Source organism: Oncorhynchus kisutch, linkage group LG25 (genome assembly GCF_002021735.2).
Source record: "Oncorhynchus kisutch isolate 150728-3 linkage group LG25, Okis_V2, whole genome shotgun sequence".
Taxonomy (NCBI): domain Eukaryota; kingdom Metazoa; phylum Chordata; class Actinopteri; order Salmoniformes; family Salmonidae; genus Oncorhynchus; species Oncorhynchus kisutch.
In genome coordinates this window covers 4,693,305-4,714,664 of record NC_034198.2, presented here as the reverse complement: position 1 = coordinate 4,714,664, position 21,360 = coordinate 4,693,305, and the positions used below count along the sequence as shown (strand labels likewise).

Here is a 21,360-nt window from a genome sequence, read left to right as displayed (position 1 = left end):
ATTTAACAGACATAAGCCCATCAAATTGAGTGCACTGAGTTCTATCAGACAGATAATTAGCAAACCATGCAACTGCATGAGCCGAAAGACCTACACTCGACAATCTTTACCTCAGTACAGCATGATCAACTGTATCAAAAACAATAGAGAGGTCAATAAAAAGTGAGACACAGTGCTGTTTTTTTTAAATCAAGGGCTTCAGTGATATCCTTTAAAACCTCCATGGCTGCTGTAATTGTGCTATGCTTCTTCCTGAAACCCGATTGGTACATTGATAAAATAGAGTTAGTATATAACAAATTATTTTAACTGTTCTCTAACAAGGGTTTCAAGTATTTTCCGCCAGGGGTGACAGCTTTGAGATAGGCCTATAATTGTTTAAAAGAGTTGTATCTCCCCCTTTTAAAAGTGGTAAGACAAATGCTGATTTCCAGGTCCTTGGGATTTCATTACATTCCAGGGTTAGATTGAACAGATATGTACGTAGTTCAGCTATGAAATCAGCTCCCAGTTTTAAAAAGTAGGGATCAAGATGATCAGGACCTGCAGGCTTTCTCTGATATAAGCATTTCAGGGCTTTATTTGTAAGGGTTTTCCTCCTCCTCTTCGTCTGAGGAGGAGAAGCGAGAAGGATCGGAGGACCAATGCGCAGCGTGGTAAGTGTCCATGGTTGTTTATTTAAAAACATAAACTGAACACTATGAATACAACTAACGACACCTGCCTCTGATTGAGAACCATACTAGGCCGAAACATAGAAATAAACAAACATAGACTGCCCACCCCTACTCACGCCCTGACCATACTAAATAACGACAAAACAAAGGACATAAAGGTCAGAATGTGACATTATTATGCACCTCCTGCACTGAGAATGGCAAAAAGCTAAATGTTTGAACAGCTCTCACTGGTTCATCCACACAGGATTTTACAGAGACAAAGGACACTGAATCAAACAGAATCAAACAGCCTACAAAGTGCTCATTGAAACAATTCAGTTTTGTCATATGCAGCAACAAAGTCCTTCAATTCATTAACATGACTGTTACCTGACATACACTACAGTTCAAAAGTTTGGGGTCACTTAGAAATATTTTTGAAAGAAAAGCAAAAAAAATTGTCCATTAAAATAACATAAAATTGAGAAATACGGTGTATTAATGTTGTAAATGACTATTGTCTGTGGAAACGGCAGATTTTTTATGGAATATCTACATAGGCGAGAAACAGACGCCTCACAAGTCCTCCAGTGGCAGCTTCATTAAATAGTCCCCGCAAAACACCAGTCTCAACGTCAACAGTGAAGAGGCGACTCCAGGATGCTGGCCTTCTAGGCAGAGTTGCAAAGAAAAAGCCATATCTCAGACTGTAAAATAAAATAAAATATTAAGATGGGCAAAAGAACACAGACACTGGACAGACAGACGAAGACTGGAAAAAAGTGTTATGGACAGAGAAATCTAAGTTTGAGGTGTTCGGATCACAAAGAAGAACATTCGCGAGACGCAGAAAAAATGAAAAGATGCTGGAGGAGTGCTTGATGCTATCTGTCAAGCATGATGGAGGCAATGTGATGGTCTGGTGGTGCTTTGGTGGTAGTAAAGTGGGAGATTTGTACAGGGTAAAGTGGGATCTTGAAAAAGGAATGCTTTCACTCCATTTTGCAATGCCATGTCATATCCTGTGGACAGCGCTTAAATGGAGCCGATTTCCTCCTACAACAGGACAATGACCCAAAGCACAGCTCCAAACTATGCAAGAACTATTTAGGGAAGAAGTAGTCAGCTGGTAGTCTGTCTATAATGGAGTGGCCAACACAGTCATTGGATCTCAACCCTATTGAGCTGTTGTGGGAGCAGCTTGACCGTATGGTATGCAAGAAGTGCCCATCAAGCCAATCCAACTTGTGGGAGGTGCTTCAGGAAGCATGGGGTGAAATCTCTTCAGATTACCTCAACAAATTTGACAACTAGAATGCCAAAGGTCTGCAAGGCTGAAATTGCTGCAAATGGAGGATTCTTTGACGAAAGCAACGACACAATTATTATTTCAATTTAAAATAATTATTTATAACCTTGTAAACGTCTTTACTATATTTCCTATTCATTTTGCAACTAATTTCATTTATGTTTTAAGTGACCCCAAACCTTTGAATGGTAGTGTATACTTAATAGCCTTTCAAAACTTTCTAGAGTCATTCAGGTTATCAATGGTAACAGACATGAAATATTCTGACTTGGCCTTCCTGAGAAGAAAATAACACTTGTTTCGTAACTGCCTAAAAATAAGACAATCAGCATCAGAACATGATTTCTTTGCTTTAGCCCAGACTGGATTACGGTCGTGAATAATACAAGACAGCTCAGATGAAAACCATGGATTAACCCGCCCTTTAACCCTGAACCTGCGGAATGGGGCACGTGCAAAACTGATAGAGACATACCCCAAGCGACTTACAGCTGTAATCGCAGCAAAAGGTGGCGCTACAAAGTATTAACTCAAGGGGGCTGAATAATTTTGCACGCCCAATTTTTCAGTTTTTGATTTGTTAAAAAAGTTTGAAATATCCAATAAATGTCGTTCCACTTCATGATTGTGTCCCACTTGTTGTTGATTCTTCACAAATAAATACAGTTTTATATCTTTATGTTTGAAGCCTGAAATGTGGCAAAAGGTCGCAAGGTTCAAGGGGGGCGAATACTTTCGCAAGGCACTGTATATCCATCCTGCCCTGCCTTTCAAAAGTCTTCGAAAGCCATGTTAATAAACAGATCACTGACCATTTTGAATACCGCCGTACCTTCTCCACTGTGCAATCCGGTTTCCGAGCTGGCCACGGGTGCACCTCAGCCACGCTCAAGGTACTAAACGATATCATAACCGCCATCGATAAAAGACAGTACTGTCCAGCCATCTTCATCGACCTGGCCAAGGCTTTTGACTCTGTCAATCACCGTATTCTTATCGGCAGACTCAACAGCCTCGATTTCTCAAATGACTGCCTCGCCTGGTTCACCAACTACTTCTCAGACAGAGTTCAGCGTGTCAAATCGGAGGGCCTGTTGTCCGGACCTCTGGCAATCTCTATGGGGGTACCACAGGGTTCAATTCTCGGACCGACTCTTTTCTCTGTATATATCAACGATGTTGCTCTTGCTGCGGGTGATTCCCTGATCCACCTCTAAGCAGATGACACCATTCTGTATACATCTGGCCCTTCTTTGGACACTGTGTTAACTAACCTCCAAACGAACTTCAATGCCATACCACACTCCTTCTGTGGCCTCCAACTGCTCTTAAATTCTAGTAAAACCAAATGCATGCTCTTCAACCATTCGCTGCCCGCATCCGCCCGCCCGACTAGCATCACTACTCTGGACGGTTCTGACTGAGAATATGTGGACAACTACAATTACCTAGGTGTCTGGCTAGACAGTAAAATCTCCTTCCAGACACATATTAATCATCTCCAATCCAAAATTAAATCTAGATTCGGCTTCCTATTTTGCAAAACAAAGCCTCCTTCACTCACGCCGCCAAACATACCCTCGTAAAACTGATTATCCTACCGATCCTCGACTTCGGCAATGTCATTTACAAAATAGCTTCCAACACTCTACTCAGCAAACTGGATGCAGTCTATCACAATGCCATCCGTTTTGTCACCAAAGCCCCTTATACCACCCACCATTGCGACCTGTATGTTCTAGTCAGCTGGCCCTCGCTACATATCAAATCAAATCAAATCAAATGTATTTATATAGCCCTTCGTACATCAGCTGATATGTCAAGGTGCTGTACAGAAACCCAGCCTAAAACCCCAAACAGCAAGCAATGCAGGTGTAGAAGCACGGTGGCTAGGAAAGACTCCCTAGCAAGGCCAAAACCTAGGAAGAAACCTATAGAGGAACCAGGCTATGTGGGGTGGCCAGTCCTCTTCTGACTGTGCCGGGTGGAGATTATAACAGAACATGGCCAAGATGTTCAAATGTTCATAAATGACCAGCATGGTCCAATAATAATAAGGCAGAACAGTTGAAACTGGAGCAGCAGCACGGCCAGTTGGACTGGGGACAGCAAGGAGTCATCATGTCAGGTAGTCCTGAGTCATGGTCCTAGGGCTCAGGTCCTCCGAGAGAGAGAAAGAAAGAGAGAAAGAGAGAATTAGAGAGAGCACACTTAAATTCACACAGGACACCGAATAGGACAGGAGAAGTACTCCAGATATAACAAACTGACACCAGCCCCTCGACACATAAACTACTGCAGCATAAATACTGGAGGCTGAGACAGGAGGGGTCAGGAGACACTGCGGCCCCATCCGAGGACACCCCCGGACAGGGCCAAACATATTCGTAGCCAGACCCACTGGCTCCAGGTCATCTATAAATCTATGCTCGGTAAAGCTCTGCCTTATCTCAGCTCACTGTTCATTATAACAACACCCACCCGTAGCACTCACTCCAGCAGATATATCTCACTGGTCATCCCCAAAGCCAACACCTCCTTTGGCCGCCTTTCCTTCCAGTTCTCTGCTGCCACTGGCCGGAACGAATTGCAAAAATCGCTGAAGCTGGAGACTTATATTTCCCTCACTAACTTTAAACATCAGCTCTCTGAGCAGCTAACCGATCGCTGCAGCTGTACATAGCCCATCTGTAAATAGCCCACCCAATCTACCTACCTCATCCCCATATTGATTTTATTTACTTTTCTGCTCTTTTGCACACTAGTATTTCTACTTGCACATCATCATCTGCTCATCTATCACTCCAGTTATAATTAGCTAAATTGTAATTACTTCACTACTATGGCATATTAATTGCCTTACCTCCTCATGCCATTTGCACACACTGTTTATAGACTTTCTTATTTTTTCCTATTGTGTTATTGACTGTACGCTTGTTTATTCCATGTGTAACTCTGTGTTGTTTTTTGTGTCGCACTGCTTTGCTTTATCGTGGACATGTCGCAGATGTAAATGAGAACTTGTTCTCAACTAGCTTACCTGGCTAAATAAAGGTGTTCTCAACTAGCTTACCTGGCTAAATAAAGGTGTTCTCAACTAGCTTACCTGGCTAAATAAAGGTGTTCTCAACTAGCTTACCTGGCTAAATAAAGGTGTTCTCAACTAGCTTACCTGGCTAAATAAAGGTGTTCTCAACTAGCTTACCTGGCTAAATAAAGGTGTTCTCAACTAGCTTACCTGGCTAAATAAAGGTGAAATTGAACAAATAAAATAAAAAGACATTTAATGTGCTTGAGCTCAGGGCGATTCGCCTGTCACTCCAACAGTTCCTGCCCTATTCGGAGGGGAAGGCATGTCCTGGTCAGATCAAACAGCACCACGGAAGTGGCGTATATTAATCATCGACTGCGATGAGTACCTGGTGGTAGCCGGTTAGTAACAGTCTATAAGGTGCAGGGTGGAGTACCTGGTGGTAGCCGGTTAGTAACAGTCTCTAAGGTCCAGGGTAGAGTACCTGGTGGTAGCCGGCTGGTAACAGTCGCTAAGGTGCAGGTTAGAGTACCTGGTGGTAGCCAGTTAGTAACAGTCTATAAGGTGCAGGGTGGAGTACCTGGTGGTAGCCGGTTAGTAACAGTCTCTAAGGTCCAGGGTAGAGTACCTGGTGGTAGCCGGCTGGTAACAGTCGCTAAGGTGCAGGGTAGAGTACCTGGTGGTAGCCAGTTAGTAACAGTCTCTAAGGTGCAGGGTAGAGTACCTGGTGGTAGCCGGTTAGTAACAGTCTCTAAGGTGCATGGTAGAGTACCTGGTGGTAGCCGGTTAGTAACAGTCTCTAAGGTGCAGGGTAGAGTACCTGGTGGTAGCTGGTTAGTAACAGTCTCTAAGGTGCAGGGTAGAGTACCTGGTGGTAGCCGGTTAGTAACAGTCTCTAAGGTGCAGGGTAGAGTACCTGGTGGTAGCTGGTTAGTAACAGTCTATAAGGTACAGGGTAGAGTACCTGGTGGTAGCCGGTTAGTAACAGTCTTGAAGGTGCAGGGTAGAGTACCTGGAGGTAGCCGGTTAGTAACAGTCTCTAAGGTGCAGGGTAGAGTACCTGGTGGTAGCCAATTAGTAACAGTCTCTACGGTGCAGGGTAGAGTACCTGGTGGTAGTCGGTTAGTAACAGTCTCTAAGGTGCAGGGTAGAGTACCTGGTGGTAGCCGGTTAGTAACAGTCTCTAAGATGCAGGGTAGAGTACCTGGTGGTAGCTGGTTAGTAACAGTCTCTACGGTGCAGGGTAGAGTACCTGGTGGTAGCCGGTTAGTAACAGTCTCTACGGTGCAGGGTAGAGTACCTGGTGGTAGCCGGTTAGTAACCGTCTCTAAGGTGCAGGGTAGAGTACCTGGTGGTAGCCGGTTAGTAACCGTCTCTACAGTGCAGGGTAACCTGGTGGTAGCCGGTTAGTAACAGGCTCTAAGGTGCAGGGTAGAGTACCTGGTGGTAGCCGGTTAGTAACCGTCTCTACAGTGCAGGGTAGAGTACCTGGTGGTAGCCGGTTAGTAACCGTCTCTAAGGTGCAGGGTAGAGTACCTGGTGGTAGCCGGTTAGTAACAGTCTCTAAGGTGCAGAGTAGAGTACCGGGTGGTAGCCGGTTAGTAACAGTCTCTAAGGTGCAGGGTAACCTGGTGGTAGCCGGTTAGTAACAGTCTCTACTGTGCAGGATAGAGTACCTGGTGGTAGCCGGTTAGTAACAGTCTCTAAGGTGTAGGGTAGAGTACTGGGCGAGGCCAGCTAGTGGTGACTATTTAACAGTCGGATGGCCTGGAAATAGAAGCTGTTTTTCAGTCTCTCTGTCCCATATTTGATGCACCTGTATACTCTCTGCCTTCTAGATGATAGCAGGTGAACAGGCCATGTCTCAGGTGGCTGAGGTCCTTGACGTCATTGTGTGTGTGTGTGCATGTGCGTGCGAGACAGGGGTATGTTAAGCAAAATAATGTGACGTCTATACCACCTGTTGGATGGTCTATATCACTACAGTGTTGTTCTGTAATCTCATTGCATGTGACTGGAAGTGTGCAGAGAATTTTTCCTGTTTCTCCAGTTTTGCATTTAGCCTCCAGTACTTTATTTGGTGTGCTGTAGATTCTGACTAGGATTGGGTGTGCTGTAGATTCTGACTAGGATTGGGTGTGCTGTAGATTCTGACTAGGATTGGGTGTGCTGTAGATTCTGACTAGGATTGGGTGTGCTGTAGATTCTGACTAGGATTGGGTGTGCTGTAGATTCTGACTAGGATTGGGTGTGCTGTAGATTCTGACTAGGATTGGGTGTGCTGTAGATTCTGACTAGGATTGGGTGTGCTGTAGATTCTGACTAGGATTGGATGTGCTGTAGATTCTGACTAGGATTGGGTGTGCTGTAGATTCTGACTAGGATTGGGTGTGCTGTAGATTCTGACTAGGATTGGGTGTGCTGTAGATTCTGACTAGGATTGGGTGTGCTGTAGATTCTGACTAGGATTGGGTGTGCTGTAGATTCTGACTAGGATTGGGTGTGCTGTAGATTCTGACTAGGATTGGGTGTGCTGTAGATTCTGACTAGGATTGGGTGTGCTGTAGATTCTGACTAGGATTGGGTGTGCTGTAGATTCTGACTAGGATTGGGTGTGCTGTAGATTCTGACTAGGATTGGGTGTGCTGTAGATTCTGACATAGGATTGGGTAGATTCTGACTAGGATTGGGTGTGCTGTAGATTCTGACTAGGATTGGGTGTGCTGTAGATTCTGACTAGGATTGGGTGTGCTGTAGATTCTGACATAGGATTGGGTAGATTCTGACTAGGATTGGGTGTGCTGTAGATTCTGACTAGGATTGGGTGTGCTGTAGATTCTGACTAGGATTGGGTGTGCTGTAGATTCTGACATAGGATTGGGTAGATTCTGACTAGGATTGGGTGTGCTGTAGATTCTGACTAGGATTGGGTGTGCTGTAGATTCTGACTAGGATTGGGTGTGCTGTAGATTCTGACATAGGATTGGGTAGATTCTGACTAGGATTGGGTGTGCTGTAGATTCTGACTAGGATTGGGTGTGCGATAGATTCTGATTATTGTGAGAGAGGTTTTCAATAAAGGATCAGATATGATCATTCTGATCCAGATATTACAATATCAAGATCAGAGCTTTGAATAGGCCTACACCTTGCCATCTACTGGACAGGTCATGTTACTACTTCTACACTGTCAGGTAAACAAAGATGAGTAAACTACATGATTTAAAACTAAGATAAAAAATAATAGAGACGGAATATCACTTATAAGTTATTACATGCTTTTATTTGACACTTCTCAATATAATAACTGACCCCATACCTATACTGCAGTCAATATAACACAATGTTTTTTAAAACCTCCCCATCTTAGTTACATTGACATTTCTCGGGTTAGTGATACAGTATAACCCCCTGAATCCCCCCTTCCAGTGGGATCAACATAATCCTGATTTGCGGCATCAAAACTATCGTAATCAGTTCCTTTGAGTTCTGAAATATTGAAAAACAACATTTAATCCTGATTGCAGTTTTTGTAATAACTTTGGTACATTTTCACAAGCATGTGGTACATTTTCACAACTCTAGCAGATGTTGCAGCAGGTGCAGTGAAATGTATTGTTCTACTTCTACTACAGTGTACAAATATAATATCAATACCAATATGCAAATAATCCAGAAAGTCCATAAAGAAAGAAATGCATCCCCTATACAGTAATAAACATGTATACAAAATGAAGTTTCTGGGGTCTTTTGGCGACAGACAGGTGGCTGAGCTGGAAGAGATGGGTTTCTCATGGGGCACAAGCTGTGGGACGAAGAGGCCTTAAGAAGTAATTATCTTCAGGCCTACTTCTCATAATGGCCAAATATATTCATTTATTTCACCCCAATAAAGCATGTGGTGTCATTCTATTGCAAAATTGCAGTCACACACCCGAAAGTCAAGGTGAGAGCAGGCTGCAATGCATCTGGTGAAGGACAGACACACTCTTAAACACCCACTGCACAACCTGCTCCCTACAAAAAAAGGTGATTACACCACTAGGCTCCTGAGAAACAGCCACAAACTGTTGTGTAATCCTGACCGTACGAAGCGCCTGAGAATTCCACTCTACTGCTGTCAGACAGGACAATAACTCTAGCATTTAAATGTTTATAATGTGATCTCTTTTAACAATACATTTTTAATTTATTCAGTTTTCCATCATGAAAAGAATGTCCTGATATATGTGTCTAAGTGTCCTGTATTCTATACATGCCATGTATTGGTTTTTTTTGTGGGTGTTTTTTTATGCTATTTTCTATGCATTTTTATAATTATATACATTTTTCTGTAAATGGTGAGCAAGAATTAACAAAGTCAAGTTACACAATGGAATCTTCTCTGGTGACGAGTTTCCCAGAAGCAGCTTTATAAACGAATGAATTACTTCCCCCCTCCCCCCAGTTACGACAGTTTGCATCTACTGCTGAACCTTCCATGAATACACCACAAGGGGGTAGTATAACCTCATTCTTTAACTGGTGTGGTTCAATGTGTTGTACTGAAAATGCAATGTAATACTGTACTTGGAGGAATTAATTTGAGGAAAATGTTAGGCTTGGACTGGACTGCCTGAGTAACATATGTAAAATATATATATATATATATATATATATATATATCTTATGTGAGTAACACCGACAGGAGTATGAATGCATAGAGATGAATGGTGTCACTATAGTCTGGTAAAATAAGTGTTTTTATGTTAGCACCTCAACTTCACAATCATAAAACCAAACACTACGGAGCAGTGTAACTGTGTGTAAAACATTTTGTTTTTAAAGTATAATCATTAACTACATAAAACATATTTTTTTTAAATAAGACATTTTCTATACCTTTCACTCTTATATGACTTGCAAGAGCAGAAGTGAACATGCACTATATGTGTTTTTTGTTATATAAAAAAAATGGCTAAGAATATAATTGGTTTTCAAAATTACTAACACCTTGGGGTAGCCTATGGCCTTCACATAATGACCATGGATGATGAAAATAAACTCTACAGAACCTGGATGTAGTGTTACTTCATACACCTACTTCACATCATTTTTGAGACCGAATCAATGAGCACTCCTTTCATTAAGCATGACAATTACAGTAGGCCTAACAGTTTTTGTTTTAAATAGATTTTGGAAAACACACACACACAACAAAACAAAAGAATTCACCCCAAAGGCATTCAGTGGAATGGTTTTCTTATCATTTCGATCTCTTTCACCCCAAGCTCACTGTCCTAGGACACTTCTGAATGTTGAATTAGAATGAATAGGCTAAGGGCACAGTTTGGCGGCTTTGAATAAGTAGCCTTAACTCTGTATCTTAGCTCTTCTCAAGAATAAGGACAAGGAATGAGACAGACGTTCTGGCTACAGTGGGATAAGTAGTAGGCCATAAGAGTGTCAGTACTAGTGAGCTCCATTTCAAACAAAGCACAGGATCACTGGAGAATCCATGCAAAGGTTGTTTGTAGTTATATGCTTTTGAGTGATGCTGTCAACAGCTAAATAACTCTAAATTGTCTCTAAAAGACCAGCCTGGTCTCATAGACTAGACATAAAATAGTAAACGTAAATCCAGGACATTCAAATTAGTATGATATGTTATGTTTGGTAAGGTTACATATGACAATAGGTTACTTAAGGCAAAAACAAAAGTATGGGTGGACATGTAACTCAAAGATATAACATCCAAAAGGTTGCGTGTTCAAATCTCATCACAGACAACTTTTGAATTTGAGCTAATTAGTATCTTAGTATGCAACTACTTACTAATTTTTAGCTACTTTTCAACTATTTAGCATGTTAGCATATCCTTCACCTAAGCCCTAACCCCAACCCCTAGCCTAGCTAACATTAGCCACATAGCTAACATTAGTGTTATCCACCTGGCTAACTTTAGCCACAACAAATTGGAATTTGTAACATATTATACATTTGGCAAATTCGTAACATATTGCACAAATTGCAATTCATAACATATTGTAATACTTGCAATTGGTAACATATCATGCAAATTGTAATTCGTATTATATCATACGAAATGGATGATGGACATCCACAAATTAATACATACCATATGAAAGGTAACAAATCATACTAATTAGAGTGTTGTGGATTTACATTTGCTATGTTACATCTACCCCTGGGTCCAGGTTGAAAAGACAAACCTGGAGCGCCAAAAGACATGTGTGTTTTGGCACTTTAGTCCAAGGGTAGGATTTATTGAGCGCCACCATTTCGCCTTGAGGGCAAGAGGGAGAGATAAAAAAATAAAAAAAGGATTGACTGGAGCCAATGAGAACGCAGCATCCATCCCAGCACTCTATAATTCAGTTTCACTGGTGTAGAGTGCTGCCACAATCGAGTTACTACAGCTAGGAGAGTTTGAGAAGGACTTGCTCTCCAAGGACTTGCGTTCAGGGCACGACTGACTACATCTATTCACTGCGATTTCTTTGAACACTACTACACAAACGTCCTGTGTTTACGAATTATCGTGGACTTTATTTTCTTTGGAGGGCTGCGACCCATGATGAGCGGACAGACTTATGAGAAGAAGGTAGCGAGCATTTTGACCGATCTCCCCGGATCTATGAGTTGCCACCCGAGCTCCAAGGACTCTCCGACTCTCCCCGAGTCCTCAGTCACGGACATGGGCTACTACAGCGGACAGACGGCTCACAGCCATCACGAATATTACCAGAGTCAAACCTACGGGCAACAAATGAATGCCTACCATCACCAATTTAACCTGAATGGAATGGGTGGTGCAGGAGTTTATCCCACCAAGTCTGAATATCCTTACACAAATTCCTACAGACAATATGGACATTACAACAGAGATCATCTGCAGGCTTCGCCTCAAAGCTCAGGTAAATACTTAAACGTATTTGAATTATTACAGCTGAAAGAAATAGAATGAGATAGCAGAGATAGCGAAAACATTGTAAGGGTGAAAAGTCATATTTGGGTTTCAGACATTCATTTAAATTGTTACATTTATATTTTTGTAAAGGTGGGATTTATTACAAGTTACTAGTAAAACTACAATACTGAAGTTGGAACCATGCTGTTAATTGATGGCTTTTGATAAAGAATAGACAGCTATTAACAGGTAGTCGTAAAACGATTATGGTTAGTAATTGCACTGATAGCAATTGTCTGCGAATCACTGGGCAGATATTTAGGGTTATTATACAAATCACTGACCTTTTATTTGAGGCTATTATTGCAGGTTGAGCATGATCAAGACTTGTTCCATTTATTTGAGCGTTGCACCACTTATGAAAACATTGCTATTGCAACTTCAACTAGCCTATAACAATGTAATAAAGATTATAGTAATAATATATTAATTAACACAATAATAACATGAAGTTTATCATGATGATGACTTGTCATTATTATTAATACATTGTTTAAATGTTTTCCATAACTAATACTAAGAACTAATGAAACAATTGTTGCTTCTTTCTTTATAGTGAAAGAAGAACCCGAGCCTGAAGTTCGTATGGTGAATGGAAAACCAAAGAAAATCCGCAAGCCGAGAACAATTTATTCCAGCTACCAACTAGCAGCGTTGCAGAGACGTTTTCAGAAAGCGCAGTACCTCGCCCTCCCCGAGAGAGCCGAACTTGCTGCTCAAATGGGACTGACGCAGACACAGGTAAATATCATGACGATTACACACATTGTAAGTGCAGTCACCCTTAACTCATAACAACTTGCTTTGACTTCTGTAGGTTGTCCAATAAATAGTGAAATGTCTCATATCTAGCATACCTCGCCAAATTAATCATCGGAAGCCTATAGGCTATTTTTCATTGACAAATGTTTGTATTGTCAAAAAGCATTGGTTATTACATTGCATTTGAATATTGGCCATATTTTTTCACGCAATTATTTTTTGTGTGTTCTTGGCCAGATGTCCTTATAATGTAGGCCTATAGACCTAGCTTTATATTTAAGACCGAGGCCACTATGATTATTTGACTATTTAAAATGCAGATGTTTTGCTGAAAATGACATTTTCCTCTTTTGACATGACATTTAGACTAACAACGTTAATATTTTCCCTAACAGGTCAAGATTTGGTTCCAAAACCGGAGGTCCAAATTCAAGAAGCTCTACAAGAATGGAGAGGTTCCCCTTGACCACAGCCCAAACGCCAGCGACTCCATGGCGTGCAACTCCCCGCCATCCCCGACGGTCTGGGACAATAACTCTCTCACTACCCCGCCCAGCAGGCCCCAAATCCCGCAGCCACCCCTCAGCTCGTCGCCCCCCTACCTGGAGGATTATAACAACCACTGGTACCAACAGGGATCGCATCTACAGCACCCGGGCGCAGTGCACCACCCAGTACTACCACAGCAAAGCGTTGGGGCTGCTTATTAACAAAGACTATAGAGTTTTAATACGAGGCCCTTCCAAATCAACGGAACTTTATAGAGCTCTAAAAGTATAAACTGGCCGGTTTTGGACGTAGACCTTGACAAAGGTGAAACATTGGTTATTTTGGATAATGTTGAGCGCAGTAGGCATTTCCCTGAAACGTTGGGTAAACCATTTCTCCTGCAGGCTACCTACCATGGGAATATTTCAAAACTCAGTCTCAAATTCACAAGCACATAAGAGATGTCGAATCACTTGTAGCCTATTTAAAGGAAGTCTGGCGTGGTTTTAAATTATTTATCACTTCCATTGTATTTCTTTTTTTCTTTTTGTAAATGACTATGCAAAATCATATTTTAACAAGATCCAAAACTTAATCATGAAAAAACTGTGCAGTTGATCCATATCATGGTTATGGGTTTGCAGAGCGCACGTCAGAAACTCAGGTCATAATTTATATCGATTTGTAGCCGACAAAATGTCGAAGGCTGTACATAGGTGTTAATAGAAAGCAGAACCACTAAGATCATATTTGTTTGGAATGGAAGTACTGCACTGTGGTGCTGCAAACCTTTTTATATTGTTGCAATTAGTATGTTTTTATTGTCTTTCTGTCAAAACAAATAAAGATATCAATTGAATATTGTTTTTCACTTGTCCATTTTCTTCAACGTTTTTCCTCACTTTCAATGAATCACATATATGAATTGTTTCCTCGGTATTTGGCTTGTCCAGTCGACCCGAAATAATAGAACAAACGTGGCAGCTTAATTCTACGTGTATTTTAGATTTGTTGATACTATCTCGTAAATGTTTCATTTAAATAACTGTTTTATTCAATGCTGAGTGTTGCACCAAATGGCCAACGCCAGGAAAGGGGTAAATCGATCTGTGTGACAGCTTGCCTTTCTCCCTGAAGGTTGAGACAGTCATAATCGCTTCAGGTTTGGTTTTTAGGGCTGCGTGCAAAGAAGCCATTGGAGGAGAAAGGCAAACAGACATGTTTGAGTCTCTTGATTTTATTAGTATTCTGTTGTCAGATTACAAGAAAGAATAGAGCAAGTCTCAAGTCACAAGGTCCAAGTCCTATTACAACCGGTCGAGTCTTGAGTCAAGTCCAAGTCGTGCATTCTAAGAGCAAGTCGAGTTACACGTTTTTTTCAAGTCTCAAGTCAAGTAAAATAAATATATAGGCTTCAGGCAATAACTTCTTCAAATACAAATCTTTGTCTATTTATAGAGGCTACCAGACAGCCCTTTTCATTATTTTGTCTACAACACATTTTGATTATGTAATAATTCATTTTAACAACAAATTCAAAATTCAAGCTTCATAAATAAATTATTAATTTCAAGCAATTTGAACATACCAAAAGACCGTTAGTCCTGTGTTAGGGTTAGGGTTTTGCCCCATTGCTGGTGAGCTTGCAAAGTAAACGGTTCATATTCTTGATCACCAAACAATTTTTGAAGCTGCATATTTATTATTATGGTAATCCCCTCTCTCTACAATTTGACGTTTGCGCTGTACCGGTTCCTATAACTGTACATCAAATCAGCAATTGTTCACTAGCTCAGCGGTTTTCACACTTTTTGATCCACAACCCCCAAAAAGGAGTGGTTCAAAGCGGCCCCATTGCACGCACATGCACGCGCGCACAGGGCGAACACCGCTGCGCAAATGCAGCATATCCTGACAGCCATAAACGATCAAGCATTTACAAAAGGCAAGATACAGAAAAATAAACAGCGTTTTACACCTAGATTTTGAGCTGAAATTCATTCATGCTAGCAGTCAATATCAACTAGGGATATTATGTCACATGAGCTGAAAGTCATTCATGTTAGCAGTCAATATCAAGAGTTCAGAGCTAGCAGGATCATATGGCCTACCTGTGGGCCTATGCAGCGGAGCTAGCAGGATCATATGGCCTACCTGTGGGCCTATGCAGCGGAGCTAGCAGGATCATATGGCCTACCTGTGGGCCTATGCAGCGGAGCTAGCAGTATCATATGGCCTACCTGTGGGCCGATGCAGCGGAGGTTGCAGGAACATATGGCCTACCTGTGGGCCTATGCAGCGGAGCTAGCAGGATCATATGGCCTACCTGTGGGCCTATGCAGCGGAGCTAGCAGGATCATATGGCCTACCTGTGGGCCTATGCAGCGGAGCTAGCAGGATCACATGGCCTACCTGTGGGCCGATGCAGCGGAGCTAGCAGGATCATATGGCCTACCTGTGGGCCGATGCAGCAGAGGTTGCAGGAACATATGGCCTACCTGTGGGCCGATGCAGCGGAGGTTGCAGGATCATATGGCCTACCTGTGGGCCGATGCAGCAGAGGTTGCAGGATCACATGGCCTACCTGTGGGCCGATGCAGCGGAGCTAGCAGGATCATATGGCCTACCTGTGGGCCGATGCAGCAGAGGTTGCAGGAACATATGGCCTACCTGTGGGCCGATGCAGCGGAGGTTGCAGGATCATATGGCCTACTTGTGGGCCGATGCAGCGGAGGTTGCAGGATCATATGGCCTACCTGTGGGCCGATGCAGCGGAGGTTGCAGGATCATATGGCCTACCTGTGGGCCGATGCAGCGGAGGTTGCAGGATCATATGGCCTACTTGTGGGCCGATGCAGCGGAGGTTGCAGGATCATATGGCCTACCTGTGGGCCGATGCAGCAGAGCTAGCAGGATCATATGGCCTACCTGTGGGCCTATGCAGCGGAGGTTGCAGGATCATATGGCCTACCTGTGGGCCGATGCAGCAGAGCTAGCAGGATCATATGGCCTACCTGTGGGCCTATGCAGCGGAGGTTGCAGGATCATATGGCCTACCTGTGGGCCTATGCAGCGGAGGTTGCAGGATCATATGGCCTACCTGTGGGCCGATGCAGCGGAGGTTGCAGGATCATATGGCCTACCTGTGGGCCGATGCAGCGGAGGTTGCAGGATCATATGGCCTACTTGTGGGCCGATGCAGCGGAGGTTGCAGGATCATATGGCCTACCTGTGGGCCTATGCAGCAGAGGTTGCAGGATCATATGGCCTACCTGTGGGCCGATGCAGCGGAGGTTGCAGGATCATATGGCCTACCTGTGGGCCTATGCAGCGGAGGTTGCAGGATCATATGGCCTACCTGTGGGCCTATGCAGCGGAGGTTGCAGGATCGGATGGAAAGCATGCTCTCTGTTTGTAGCCTTTTTTCTTATGTTACATCTTCATCCCATAAGTATTGAAGGTTGAATGTTACAGCCATCCTTTATAAACTTTGCAAATTAACAAAATATGCCCCAAAACATGTGTGAACCAATTTTCACGCAAAAGTTGGCATTTATGAAAACTGAACTTGAAGTGGGGATGTGCTTATACTGCTTAGACCATGCGTACTCACAGTTTCTAGACCATGTGTCCTCACAGTTTCTAGACCATGCGTACTCACAGTTTCTAGACCATGCGTACTCACAGTTTCTAGACCATGCGTACTCACAGTTTCTAGACCATGCGTCCTCACAGTTTCTAGACCATGCGTACTCACAGTTTCTAGACCATGCGTACTCACAGTTTCTAGACCATGCGTACTCACAGTTTCTAGACCATGCGTACTCACAGTTTCTAGACCATGCGTACTCACAGTTTCTAGACCATGCGTACTCACAGTTTCTAGACCATGCGTACTCACAGTTTCTAGACCATGCGTACTCACAGTTTCTAGACCATGCGTACTCACAGTTTCTAGACCATGCCTACTCACAGTTTCTAGACCATGCGTACTCACAGTTTCTAGACCATGCGTACTCACAGTTTCTAGACCATGCCTACTCACAGTTTCTAGACCATGCCTACTCACAGTTTCTAGACCATGCCTACTCACAGTTTCTAGACCATGCGTACTCACAGTTTCTAGACCATGTGTACTCACCGTTTCTAGTGGTTGAAGTCTTGCATTGCAAGGCAAAAAAAGTAGCCTAGTAGCCTTTTGCAAATTAGGAATATATGATGACACTCTTATTCATGACAACAAAAATAGGTAGGTCTAGCTAAATGTAATAACAAGGTGCAATCATTTGCCATTAGTACATTCTTTGAATTCTAAAATAATTTGAAATAGAAATATATTTCCTATTATTTATTTCATGTCCATGATCATTGCAGAATACAGTCCTCACCATTTCTGACTGTGATGGTTTCATAGGCTACTCACAAAATAGCCTATAGGCCAACAACAGATTTGGATAGACTACCACTCGTCCCATCTCTCATTTAATAGGACCCACTACACAGTAGTAAATAGATAAGGTCTTCAAGTAATCTATTTTGCTCTATGCGATCCGATCCTACGGTAGATCAGACGGTTCACCTTTTCCATTGACGTTTGTAGGCTACGTCTGAGTACTGTCATGTGATTTCTAGCGTAGGCAATATTTCATTTATGAACGTAATACTTACACTACCGTTCAAAAAGTTTGGGGTCACTTAGAAATGTTCTTGTTTTTGAAAGAAAATCACATTTTGTTGTCCATTAAAATAACATCAAATTGATTAGAAATACCGTGTAGACATCGTTAATATTGTAAATGACTATTGGAAACGGATGATATTTAATGGAATATCTACATAGGGGTACAGCGCCCATTATCAGCAACCATCACTCTGTCACGCCTCCTCCCGCTCCCACTCCCTGGCGCCCGCCAGGCTCCCCAGCATTAGGCACACCTGCCTTTCCCCATCACGTGCATCAGCGTATTATTTGACTCACCTGGTCTCAATCCCCTGCTTATTACCTCCCCTATATTTTTCAGTTCCCCATCTCTGTTCCCCACTGCTGCATTGATTGTCGAATGCCGTTGTTTTGCCCATGTGCTGACGCTGTGCCTGTCGTGTTTCATGTCTGTTCCTTATTAAATGTTGACTCCACGTATCTGTTTCTCATCCACGGCGTTGGTCCTTACACACTCCTGTGTTCCAATTGAAAATTGTGTTAGCTAATCCAAGTTTATAATTTCAAAAGGCTAAGTGATCATTAGAAAACCCTTTTGCAATTATGTTAGCATAGCTGAAAAACTTTTGTCCTGATTAAAGAAGCAATAAAACTGGCCTTTAGACTAGTTGAGTATCTGGAGCATCAGCATTTGTGGGTTCGATTACAGGCTCAAAATGGCCAGAAACAAATAACTTTGTTCTGAAACTAGTCAGCGTATTCTTGTTCTGAGAAATGAAGGCTATTCCATGTGAGAAATTGCCAAGAAACTGAAGATCTCAAACTACTTCCTTCACAGAACAGCGCAAACTGGTTCTAACAAGAATACAAAGAGTGGGAGGCCCTGGTGCACAACTGAACAAGAGGACAAGTAAATTAGTGTCTAGTTTGAGAAACAGGCGCCTCAAAGTCCTCAACTGGCAGCTTCATTAAATAATACCCGCAAAACACCTGTCTCAACGTCAACAGTGAAGAGGCTACTCCAGGATGCTGGCCTTCTAGCAGAGTTGCAAAGAAAACGCCATATCTCAGACTGGCCAATAAAAATAAAATATTTAAGATGGGCAAAAGAACACAGACACTGGACAGAGGAAGATTGGAAAAAAGTATTATGGACAGGCGAGTTTGAGGTGTTTGGATCACAACGAAGAACATTCGTGAGACGCAGAAAAATGGAAAAGATGCTAGAGGAGTGCTTGATGCCATCTGTCAAGCATGATGGAGGCAATGTGATGGTCTGGTGGTGCTTTGGTGGTAGTAAAGTGGGAGATTTGTACAGGGTAAAACGGGATCTTGAAGAAGGAAGGCTATCACTCCATCATTTTGCAATGCCATGCCATATCCCGTGGACAGCGCTTAAATGGAGCCAATTTCCTCATACAACAGGACAATGACCCAAAGCACAGCTCCAAACTATGCAAGAACTATTTAGGAAAGAAGCAGTCAGCTGATATTCTGTCTATAATGGAGTGGCCAGCACAGTCACCAGATCTCAACCCTATTGAGCTCTTGTGGGAACAGCTTGACCATATGGTACTTAAGAAGTGCCCATCAAGCCAATCCAACAATCCAGCTTCAGGAAACATGGGGTGAATGCTGCAAATGGAGGTTTCTTTGACGAAATCAAAGTTTGAAGGACACAAATACTATTTATAACCTTGTCAACGTCTTGACTATATTTCCTAATCATTTTGCAACTAATTTCATGCATGTTTTCCCGAAAAAAAAGGACATTTATAAGTGACCCCAAACTTTTGAACGGTATTGTATTATAACCATTGCGGAATAAATTCCTCTCTTTTTCTGACCATGAGTTGATATTCCCATAGTAGCCATACACCACATGATCATGCGCATCTCTCAATTAACTGGGACTATTAGTTAGGCTATTATAAATGTACATTTTTGCTCTATGCATCCGAGAGGGTGCGCGTTTTTATAAAACATATTTTGCGTTGAAGTGTGTAGGCTCCCACTGTAGATTACATTTTTTCAGAATTAGCGGGCAGTGCAGCATATTTAAATTCGGGCAAAAGTGAACGCAACACATTTTTCCATTCAAACGATCTGTTTACAGGTCCACAACAATTTGCAATTGTTTTAGTCTTTCAGAAACGGTCAGATACCGCAAATGGCACTGCAAAAGAGAACATTCTGCCAACACCTCCAAAGACATTTAATCAAATTCGACATTGCTATTTCCTTTAGATAGCCTACTGTCTTGGCCTAATTCCAATACTTCCAAACTATACATCAGCAAATAAGGGCGTTATTGTCACCATAAAGGGTACAAGTATGGGGGGTTTTCGGGAGGAGTTATGATGCTCGTTCACACGTGCACAGTTAAGAGGACAGGTCTGATTTATAACGGGAAACATGCGGTTGTACGTCTTGCGCCAAATAGAGAAATCTCTGTGCACCCAGATATTTAGTGTTACATTTATGCCGCGGATATAAATTAGGCCGCAGGTATTGCTGTGGCAAAGATGCATCTGTAACAAATTGCTAGAATTTGGTCCAATGCAGTAAATGTATGTTATTGACCAGACCCCCCCCCCCCCCCCCACACACACACACACACCTTCTCAATGCTCTAGCTCAGTGGTTCCCAAACTTTTTATAGTCCTGTAACCCTTCAAACATTCAACCTCCAGTTGTGTACCCCCTCTAGCACCAGGGTCAGCGCACTCTCAAATGTTGTTTTTTTGCCATCATTGTAAGCCTGCCACACACGCATTGTGAATGTATTAAAAATAAGAACTAGTGTGAGTTTTTGTCACAATCCGGCTCTTGGGAAGTGACAAAGAGCTCTTATAGGACCAGGGTACAAATAATAATAATCAATAATTTTACTCTTTAAATAACCATCTTACTGTAAAACCTTATTTGTTCATCGAAAATTGTGAATAACTCACCACAGGTTAACGCTAATGGTATGCTTGAAAGGATGCACATAACTCTGCAATGTTGGGTTGTATTGGGGAGAATCTCAGTCTTAAATCCTTTCCCACACATAGTCTGTGCCTGTATTTAGTTGTCATGCTAGTGAGGGCCGAGAATCCACTTTCACATAGGTAAGTGGTTGCAAAGGGCATCAGTGTCTTAACAGCACGATTTTCCAAGGCAGGATACTCTGAGCACAGCCCAATCCAGAAATCTGGCAGTGGCTTATGAAACTTCTTATGGCTAGGTGTTCTGCTAGCGGGACAACTTCCGGTGAAACTGGAGGGCGTGCAATTCAAATAAATAATAATACAAATTATGGATATTAAACATTTAGGTACATACAAGTGTCTTATATCAGTTGAAAGCTTAAATTCTTGTTAATCTAACTGCACTGTCTGATTTACAGTAGCCATTACAGCAAAAGTATACAATGCGATTGTTTGAGGACGGCGCCTCACATCAAAATATTTTTCCACCTCACAGGTTTCATAAATT

General features: G+C 42.4%; 1 protein-coding gene across 1 annotated transcript; it reads left to right on the top strand.

The window, feature by feature from the left end:
• Nucleotides 1-11,396: 11,396 nt before the first annotated feature.
• LOC109875697 (homeobox protein Dlx3b) lies at nucleotides 11,397-14,086 on the top strand. Its single transcript, XM_020468118.2, has 3 exons — nucleotides 11,397-11,916; nucleotides 12,526-12,710; nucleotides 13,127-14,086. Exons 1-3 carry the CDS (start codon nucleotides 11,574-11,576, stop codon nucleotides 13,439-13,441), a joined length of 843 nt encoding a protein of 280 aa, XP_020323707.1. The 5' UTR covers nucleotides 11,397-11,573; the 3' UTR covers nucleotides 13,442-14,086.
• The last annotated feature ends 7,274 nt before the right edge of the window (nucleotides 14,087-21,360 follow it).